This window comes from Zeus faber, assembly GCF_960531495.2.
Source record: "Zeus faber genome assembly, chromosome: 4".
Classification (NCBI taxonomy): domain Eukaryota; kingdom Metazoa; phylum Chordata; class Actinopteri; order Zeiformes; family Zeidae; genus Zeus; species Zeus faber.
Window position 1 is genome coordinate 30,970,475 of NC_137191.1, and position 10,531 is coordinate 30,981,005.

Here is a 10,531-nt window from a genome sequence, read left to right on the forward strand (position 1 = left end):
TAACAAGCACTATCACGTTTACATTTCTTTACCGATTTCTATGAGTCCTTTTTATAGTCAAGGGTTTATCATCTATCTAGAGTAGATTGCTCCACCGTCTGCCATTTCCACTTACTTCATAATGATAAACAAAAATAAAAAAGTTGTCTATTCCTCCTTTAAAGTTAATTTTCCATTAGAGTGGAATATCATCACCGAAAAAGCTGTTGTTCTCAATTCAATTGAACCAGTTTTGATGGTCAACCGACAGTTACTTTTGAATTTCTGTATAATTGTACTGTATAAACTGTGTAAATAACGGTGTAAACAATCTCTGTATAAGGTGTTAAATTGTGAAAAAAATGAAAGTGGTGATGCCCAAAGCTGATGGTGAGAGAAGTCAAACTTGTTGATCTGCGTCCAGCAGCTGAAGGAGTTTGATGGCAAGAGTTTAGTGTCTGTCACCAAGGAGGGCCTGGAGCTCCCAGAGGATGAGGAAGAGAAGGAGAAGATGGAGGAAGACAAAACCAAGTTTGAGAACCTCTGCAAACTCACGAAGGAGATTCTGGACAAGAAAGTATCGCATTCCATGACAGCATTGTTTTCTCCATGTAACCATTTAATCCAAGACTGCTAATTACCTCAATCTCCGACGGTTGCATCCACCCACTGGCTCCCCCCCCCCCCCCACCTGCAGATGGCGCCAAAACCACACACGACCACCACGCTTGCGAATCGAAATCGTTGGTGTTTTGTTGCCTGACACACACAAAAAAAAAAAAGTCGAGGCTCTTAATTTGAAGAGCCCAGGCGGAAGTGGGGAAAACCCGGAAGTAGGCGATGGCATTGTTTGGCAGCAGCAAGCAGCTGCTCGCTCCAGCTCCCCGCGGCTCATGGTGTCATAACGAACACGCAACTTCGTCGCCTCCCACCAAATCTCCTCCACGGTGTAACAATGGACTCTGCAGATTTTGTTCCCAGGTCGGAAACTTCCGAAATGTGCGCCCAAAACAAACACGGCGAGTTATCTGCAGCCATGCGAGCTAAAATCGAGCGTAACAGACAGCGGGCTCTGATGCTGCGACAAGCCCGACTGGCGGGCAGGTCCCAGGCGGCCGTGGAAGGGCAGTCTGCGGCCAAGGTGGCCCGAACCGTCGATTCGGGCGCCGGGTTCTTCATCGAGGAGGAGGAGGGCGGTCCAGAGGAGCAGGGGGTCAGAACCGTGGTGCATCAGCTAGGTGTGTGAGTTCCTATAGCCGCTTGATATATCGATTAATTAATTACCGCTAACAAATAAATAGTCGTATTTGTTCACTTCACGCTACTATAATAGTGGCAGCAGGTGAATAATGTTGTTCACCTATAGCAGAAGGGACTGAAAAAAATTGATTCGAATTAAAATTTTGTCAAACCGAGTGATGGAAACGCATCTAATTCCCCTTCTATTTATTGCGGCATTTGCACCATTGGATTAACATTCCCCTTAAATTTGTATGGAAACTTGATCGTGGAATCTAACGAATTTACTAAAAGAATTGTCATCTGATCAAATAATTGCATCATATGTAACAATCGTGACGGGTGGGATTTTGGTTATTAGAAATGAGTGGTCTAGCCGGCTACAATAGATTAAAGTCATTAAATTTTCTTTGTAGACTGTTGATACCACTACGTGTGTGTGTGTGTGTGTGTGTGTGTGTGATTTCCAGCTCCTGTGATTGAACCAGACTACTTGTTGTGCGATGATTGTGATAAACCTTTTATGGATTCGTATCTTAGCAACGGCTTCGATCTGTCTGTCTGTGACAAGTGCAGGTATACACACGCACACTCACACACACACACACACACTCTGACATGAATGCCCTGTTCAGACCAGAGTTTCCGTTATCCGGTTTTTGCCCGGAAAAATCTGTTGAAGTCCGACATGTTTAAATCTCTCCGGTCATAATGTCCAGTGACAATAATTCCTCCCAAGCACCATTTGAATTAGTGGAGGAGAAGCAGAAAGATGATGTATCGTTGGGACACATACATCCATAGTTTTGCGTTTTTTTGGGGATATTTAAGTTCCGACCCAAAGCAGACAGGAAAAATTAATCGTGTAAAATACGGGATGTCCCAATGAAGACGGACAACACCACAAACATTATTATTAATTTAGACCTACTTGCCATATATTTTTTGTTTTTGATATTATGAAAATGTTATTTAAGTGAAATGTTGAATTAAGTGGCTGCACTTGTTTCTTATTGTTCAAGAACGCAAAGTATTTGATTTCAAGAAGTAATATTCATAAATTGTATTTATTCATTTTTAAAATGGCTTAATTAACAGCACTTATTTTATTTTGAATGATGAATACAAAATATTATGCATCTACATGCCTTGATGAGGTCATTCTCTATATAGCCTGGAAATTAAAATCTTCCAGGACACTTCGACACGTCCTAGACACATCGGCAATTCTCACAGCACCCTTCCGCCACTGTCAGTCGTACAACACGCCAGAACTGTGCCAGATGGCTTGTTGAGGTCAGCGACAAAGCTTATGTAGTTTGAAATATCGTTGGGAGCTAAGCCACAAAAGCAGCAGCCAACGAAGCAATGAGAGTGCGAGAATAAACCAGTGGAGCAGGAGTAATATACACTGATCAGCCACAACATTTAAACCACCTGCCTAATATGAGGTGTTTTCGCATCACAGGCACTTTGTCATAGTTCTTAGAATGCTGTTTTGAGGGACTTTTTTAACTCCTACTCCAGGGAAGGGACTAACCGGCACAACAGGAGCCTTAATGGATGTAAGTGCACTGTGATTGGTCCCGACGTCCACGGTCTCTCGCCCCCCGGCGCACTGAGCACAATCCGCCCGGTCGAGTGGCATCAATCTGGGCAGGAACCAGCGCATGTACACTAAAAAAAATGTTTTTATTGTAGATGTCTTTAATTCACTTATTTTCTGACGTTAATTGAATGAAACAAAAAAATGTGCGTGGTGCCCCAATATGAGGGCTTGCCTTACGAAAGTCGGAACAAACTTTTGAAATACACCTTGTAGATTGAATATGAGATTTCTCGCCTCAAATCTTTTCACAAACAGATTTTGGTGTACTGATAAGGTGAAATTAGAGTTCCTACCAGCAGTGTGAATGCAACCAGACACTATCTAGTTCTGGAGGGACCTCCCCAGTTCCTACTTCTACTCAGGGAGTCCCCGGAACCTTTCAGTGTTACAACATCTATTGTGTATTTCACCCTCATTCTGCCAAAACAGTTCTGACCCGTCGAGGCATGGACTGCGCAAGATCTCTGAAGGTGTTTTCTGGTATCTGGCACATAGGCGCAGGTCCTTTAAGTCCTGTAAGTTTCAAAGTGGGGCCGCCATGGATGTGGCATGATGTTCCAGCACATCCCGCAGACGCTTGATCGGATTTAGATCTGTGGAATTTGGAGGCTAATTCAACACCTTGAACTCTTTGTAATGTTCCACAAACCATTCCGGAATGATTTTTGCAATGTGGCAGGGCACAATATCCTGCTGGAAGAGGCCACTGCCATTAGGGAATACCATTGCCATGAACAGATGTACTTGGTCTTAAACAATGTTGAAGTAGATGCAAAGTAACATCCACATGAATACCAGGACCCAAGGATTTCCAGCACAATATTGCCCAGAGCATCACACTGTCTCCGCCGGCTTGCCTTCTTCACATAGTACATCCTGGTGCCACCTCTTGCCCAGGTAAATGATGCACACGCACCCAGCCATCCACATGATGTAAAACAAAATGTAATTCATCAGATCAGGCCACCTTCTTCCATTGCTCCATGGTCGAGCTCTGATGCTCATGTGCCCATTGTCGCTCTTTCAGCGGTGGACAGGGGTCAGCATGGACACTCTGACCACTCTGTAGCTACGCAGCCCCATACGCAGCAAGCCTTGATGCACTGTGCGTTCTGACACCTTTCTATCATATCCAGCATGAACTTTCTCACCAATTTGTGCGACAGGAGCTCTTCTGTGGGATCGGACCACACAGGCTAGACTTTGTTTCCCACGCGCATCAACGAGCCTCGGGTGCCCATGACCCTGTCGCCAGTTCACCGGTTGTCCTTTCTTGGAAGACTTTTTGGAGGTACTGAAGAGATCCCACCGGTAACAACATGCGCAGGGGGCGGAACGCGCAGAGTTTCCCTCTTATGCATGGGAGCTAATTACGGATGGAGGGAGACAGGTCCCGATCTATACCTGATTTAAAGTCTCCTATAGTCTTCTCTCCCCTCCTCCCATGATGTGCTGTGTGCACCAGCAGACACTTTCACTTTTGTAGCGTCCGACTAAGTATTGATAACACGCTTAGTATTTTACAAATTAGAAATCTTTTTTAATTTAATGAACGTCGGCGATGATGCGCAAAAATTAACAAAATGTTTTTATTTCAGTTTTATTTCTTTATTTACTATTTTTTCCATTGGAACGAGATGATCAATGTTTATCTTCACCTGTAAGTGGTTATGATGTTGTGGCTGTATTGAATGCAGGATATTAAAATAAAGGAATATTGGGTATTTTCGTTGCACTTTACTATTAAGGACTTTATAATAATGATAATTTATGATGATCGACCCCCATCTCTCTGCAGGATTCCCACCCGCTCCTCCATCCAAATTTCCAAATTTACATAAAGTCCTTTTTTCTTTTGTTGGCTCAAAAGAAATGAGCGAACACCACTCAACTTCAGCAACAAAAAGCAAACCTTTCTTCATTATAAAGCTCCATTTGTTTTGTTTTTTTGTTTACTTTTGGCAAAGTCACGTGGTAGAAAACCCAAGTCTGGCCAAGTCTCGAGTGTGTTTGCGTGAGACAGCGGCTGTCTCTCGCAGCTCGCTGACTGTCAGATCACGTAGTGTGAACACGCCTGTCTGGGACACATGGGGTAGTTTGAACACTGCTACGTCCACAAGACAAACAACATGTTAAAAGAAGTCAAATAGAACCTAGTGGTTCACAGTCTAATTTGACTTTCTGGCGATTCCCGCTCCTTTTTCCTCAGGGACGGCGAGGAGAAGCACAAGCTGATCTCTCGTACCGAGGCCAAGCAGCACTACCTGCTGAAGGACTGCGACCTGGACAAGAGAGAGCCCCCGCTCAGGTTCGTCCTGAAGAAAAACCCCCATAACCCGCATTGGGGGGACATGAAGCTCTACCTCAAACTGCAGGTAACCATCCAGTGTGTGTGTGTGTGTGTGTGTGTCCCTTTTGTGTGTGTTCTATTTACATTAGATTACATTACATGACGTCTTTTAGCATACGTTTTTCTCAAAATTTGCCATTTTATTCTTCTTTATTGTTAAATTCTACCGTGTGTTCAATTCTCAAACCATGTAGATTAGGGGTGTGCATTCTGACTAATTTAAACATTTGAATATTTTTAAGAGTTACTTGCCAATGATATTGGTTTAACTGCAAAACATTGTCAATTAGACTTTCATTAGAAATGAAATTGTCAATTTTCCCCCGGCAACTGCATTTGTTTTCCACCAGGTGGCACACATGTATTATTCAGAGATACAAAGTGGAAAAGGGATGCCGCAGCCCTAAATTGCTGATTTACCCAATAATGTTTTTCATCTGGTTTAAGAATATAATTCAGACGTAAATACATAATGCACTCGCATGTCAAATATTATTTTATTCCTGGAAGGTGAGAGGCAGTGTGCAGATGCCGTGCTCCGTAGTGAAAATATCTCCAGCTCCACAACATGCCACAGTATGGCAATGTGCTTATACTAGAATTCACAATTTGTCATTTCAGTGTCCGGTTGACCATGTTTATTCAACTACCCTGATGATCAAAGCTGAAGTTGAAGTACATACTGTCTATGAACCAGCTTTTCTGTTATCCATTAATTGCTGGTTTTTGACCGGGAAAATCTGTTGAAGTCCAACATATTTAATTTCTCCGTTCATAATGTCCAGTCAAAATAGTTCCCTCCAAATACAATTTGAATTAGTGCTGGGTGGATCATTTCACCCCCTCCCTCGTGGGCAAGTTACGTTTGTCAACACGCAGAGCCTGAGCGTCAAGAACTCTGAGGAGAAGCAGAAAGATGATGTGTCGTTGGGACTCGTACGTCCATAGTTTGGTGTATATTTGGATATTTAAGTTCCGACCCAAAGCAGACGGTAAATATTCATTGTATAAAATATGTCCACGGGATGTTCCCGCGAAGACAGATACACAAACATTATTATTTATTTAGACGTACTTGCCATATTTATTTTGTTTTTGATTTGATCAAAGCTTTATTTTAGTGAAATGTTTATTAAAGCGGCTGCACTTGTTACTTATTGTTCACAAACAGAAATCATTTGATTTCAAGTAGTAAAATTCGTAATATTTATTTACTTTTAAAATGTTTAAATTAACTGACGAGACTTATTTTATTTTTAATATTCAATCAAATTATTATACATCTACATTCCTTCATGATGCCATTCTCTATATCGCCTGTTGATCAATTGTTTTTAAGTTCAATAAACACAGAATTTTTTCCATTTGTCCAGGAAATTGAAATCTTCCAGGACACGTTGACCGGCACCATTTTTTTCTAACGGAAACTCTGATATGAACACATATATCTGATCATTAGCAGTAAATTAAGGCTAAGGTCTCCGGTAAAATGTCGGAGTTGAATATAGTTTATCTCACATTTTCTTATCATGTCAAAAAACATACAGATAATAATCGTGTGTGTGTGTGTGTGTGTGTGTGTGTGTGTGTGTGTGTGTGTGTGTGTGTGCGTGCGCGTGTGCGTGCGCGTGTGCGTGCGCGTGTGCGTGCGCGCGCGTACTGCGTAGGTTGAGAGGAGGTGCATGGAGATCTTCGGCTCTGAGGAGGCGCTGGAAGAAGCCAAGGAGAGCAGGGAGGAAAACAGGGAGGTGCAGAAGCAGAAACGCTTCAACAAGAAGGTCAAAGGTCAGTGTTGTGTTGTTTCATTGTAATAAAAGATTGATTCATGAATTCAAAACGATGCATTTTCATTTCTTTGTTCAGTACATAAATGTCCTGTCGTGTGACATTATGTCCTGTGGTGTGACGCCAGTAGAATGGGAAATAAAAGTTTTGTTTACAAAACTTTACTTTTATTTCCTATTCTACCAGCTTCAGTTTTTGTAATCTTTAATTATTTATCAAAAAACTGCATCATTTTTATGATATGAAGAAGACAATGCGTTTTCATTGAGATTTGGACATTACAACATTTTTTTTTTTTTTTTACTGGTGTTACCACGGTTACTGGTGTTACTGGTGTTACCCCTGTTACCTGGTGTTCAGGCATACATGATTACATTACTGGCCTTACCACCTACTGCCTTTTCTTTTTTTCTTTTCTTCTTTTTTTTTTTTTAGAGAAAAAAATGTTAATTTTTGTGCATCAGCGCCCACGTTCATCAAATTAAAAAAAATGGAATTTGTAAAATACTAAGCACTTTCACTTATCACGGGAGAAGAGAAGGAAGGCTATAGAAGACCTTAGATCAGGTTTAGATCGGGACCTGTCTCCCTATCCATGCCTAATTTGTGGCCACGATCTCCGTCCACTGCTCGTCCCCTTTCCTCTCAATCACACGTTGAGAACCTTGTGTTTTTATTTTAGTTGTATTTGATTTTACTCCATTTTATTTTACTTTTTATTTTACTCCGAAATAAAAATCTCATAAAATGTCCGGTGTTACCGGTAACACTAGTGTTGTCATGAGTTTATTAACCGGTGGGGAAAAATGTGCCGTCCCTAGTCTGAGGCAAAAGTGTCTATTGTTTAACAGCAGATATATTTGGCCTTTAAAAATGTTCTTAACATTTTTGTTATACAATATCTTAAATAAATATGACGGCCCACAGGACAATTTATCGGATAAGTTGACAGAAAAATATGCAAAAAATATTTAAATACAGGCAATTTTGGTGACTAACTTCTCCTGAACATAGAGAATTTATTGAATACTAATATCTACATTTCATAAAACGTTTTCCTTACTGCCCATATTTTAAATATTTAAACTAGTGTGTGTGTGTGTGTGTGTGTGTGTGTGTGTGTGTGTGTGTGTGTGTGTGTGTGTGTGTGTGTGTGTGTGTGTGCGTGTGCGCGTGCGCGTGCGCGTGCGCCAGAGCTGCGCAGGGCCGTGCGGAGCAGCATGTGGAGCAGAGACACCAGCGTCCACCAGCACCAGTACGGAGCGGAGGAAGTCGTGGACGAGGAGGAAGACCTCTACAAGAAGACCTGCACCACCTGCGGACATCAGCTCAATTATGAGAAGATGTAGCCACACACACACATTCTTGTAGTGGTATCAAAGTGAGGACCGAGTATATACAACTGGTTAGTGAAGACCCATGTTCCTGGTGCACTTCTAAACCAAACAACATAGTATATTTGGAGCCCGCTCCTCACAAGTATAGTAAAACAGACATTATTGTGTGTGATATTGGACCATGGTCTATTACAGATCAGGACTGTAGAAGATGAAAGGTGCTTTTTTCTGGGGCGAACATCGACTCAGTTTTCCAGACACTCTGGATGAAAAAGAGAAAATAGCCAGACCTCTTTTTGTTTGTATGTTTGTTTGTATGTTGTTTGTCAGGGATTCAGGGACACTCCACTCTCTACTCAGCCTTATATGGTTACACTACACTGTATGGTTTTGTTTATTTAGAAAAAAATGAAACAAATAGGTGAAAACAAACAAATCTGTATCAAGTGTTAGTGTTATGTTTAAGTGCAACTTTTGGTTTATTTAATCTTGATTTGTTTTGTTTATTTGTTTACTTGATACTTGTTTACTTGATTTTTTTGATTTTTTTTTTTAACCCCAGCCTATGTGTTAATATTCCCGATACAGCCGTAGAAGAAATACAAGGGAAGCTACCTTCTTCCGAGGAACATTTCTGACCCTGTCTTAAAAGAACAAGATAAAAGGAGGAAGGATATTCTGGCGGAGTTGCTTTCTAGTTTCATTAGTGATTCCCACCCCTAAAAAAAAAAAATACCTATATTACCTCACATGAATGCAATTACCAGCTGTCCTGTTTTTAGCTTTCACACCCACAAGTTGAGTTCAACTTAGGACTTTCTCCTGCCTTCATTTACTTCCTTTCATTTAACTAATAGTGTGTGAAGCGTTCCTCTGTGTCGCGGGCAAAATAAGGAAGGGCCGATACGTTGAAACTTGAAACTTCTGCCTTGCATTCATGGACATGGAAACCACATGATCAACAGCTCTTCTGCAGAGATGATCTAGAAACCTGAAACTCACTTACAGAAACAAAAAGCTAAGTGTTGTTTTTCCTCTCCAGGTTTCTCCAAACATATGCAAACCATGACTCATAGACTCCTGGTTTTCTATTTTTGGATTGGTTGTCTTTATTTCTGTTCTCCTTTGTTCCTGTTCGAATTTATCAATCACATCCTGTTTTATAACTCTCAAGCTCAGAAGAAATTGATGAGTAAATTGCCCACATCCTGTTATGAATCATAATTGATGACATTTTATAGGAAGTCGTATTTCAGTATTAACTAACCACATGTTTGTTATTTAACTTATTGGCTAACATAGTTTGAATAGTAGATAGAGGCGAACATGTGGCTTTCGGGAACAGTTGGTAGCATTTTTTTTAAATTTCATATAAAAAAAAGAATTCATGTGAATCTATTCTATCTGTAATCAGGGACCAGGCTGGGTCATACTGCTTATTGCCTGTGCCCAGGGAATGTGATGAAATTAACTTAATGAAGTGAGAATAAATGTGTCATATATATTTAGCATTTAAGTTTGTCTGACGTTTTTGAGTCATTGCTCGGTAGTGACAGTAATTTAATTAAATTTATATATATATATATATATATATATATATATATATATATTTTTTTTTTTTTTAATAAATTGCATTAAGTCCTCACTTAAAACGAACAGAGAACATACAGTATACTGTATATTCTAATTTTTAACAAAGTTAAAGGTAGAACATGAGTACATGACCTTAAAAATAAAAAGTAAAGGTCATGCGTCCTCACCAGTACGCAGTACTAGCCCTATGTTTTACTCTTTGGCGTACCGGGACTTCTCACAAGCTGCCGGTGCTATGTTTGGCCGTCTTAAGTGGACATATTGTAAAATATGTCATATTTTCAGTCGGAGCACACTTTTTTTCTTTATTATAAGTCATGGCAACCCGGAGCTCTGCCCTCCCAGTTGCCATGACATAATTGACCAAACTGTATATGGACATGGACCGGGGATTTCTCCAGATTGTGGGCCTCAGTGTTGGCGCTTTCTATTTCTCACCTTTTAGGTGGAGACAGCTGGCTTCCCTCATCTTACGGCCGCAGTCAAGCTCAGTGTGGTCCGAGGCCTCAGCTCCTCCCACTTCCTGTTTGGCTCCTTCAGTGATCCTGATTAGGGGGCACCCGGTCCAGTGTTCCAATACGCCAATCCACACGCTTCAGGGGATTGAAGCTACAAATGTTGGGCTAGCTCGTCAGTCGA

The 10,531-nt window shown here is 41.0% G+C and overlaps 1 protein-coding gene across 1 annotated transcript; it reads left to right on the forward strand.

Moving 5' to 3' along the window:
• The first annotated feature begins 832 nt into the window (after positions 1 to 832).
• On the forward strand, positions 833 to 9,810 carry xpa (xeroderma pigmentosum, complementation group A). The gene is made up of 5 exons (XM_079999774.1): positions 833 to 1,217; positions 1,689 to 1,794; positions 5,037 to 5,202; positions 6,845 to 6,962; positions 8,157 to 9,810. Exons 1-5 carry the CDS (start codon positions 935 to 937, stop codon positions 8,309 to 8,311), a joined length of 828 nt encoding a protein of 275 aa, XP_079855900.1. The 5' UTR covers positions 833 to 934; the 3' UTR covers positions 8,312 to 9,810.
• The last annotated feature ends 721 nt before the right edge of the window (positions 9,811 to 10,531 follow it).

Bases quoted from the DNA above. Each gene is read 5' to 3' on its own strand.
- xpa (XM_079999774.1), top strand. From the start codon at position 935: ATGGACTCTGCAGATTTTGTTCCCAGGTCGGAAACTTCCGAAATGTGC. The intron at 1,218-1,688 runs GTGTGTGAGTTC...TGTGATTTCCAG, and splicing joins AACCGTGGTGCATCAGCTAG to CTCCTGTGATTGAACCAGAC. The intron at 5,203-6,844 runs GTAACCATCCAG...CGTACTGCGTAG, and splicing joins AGCTCTACCTCAAACTGCAG to GTTGAGAGGAGGTGCATGGA.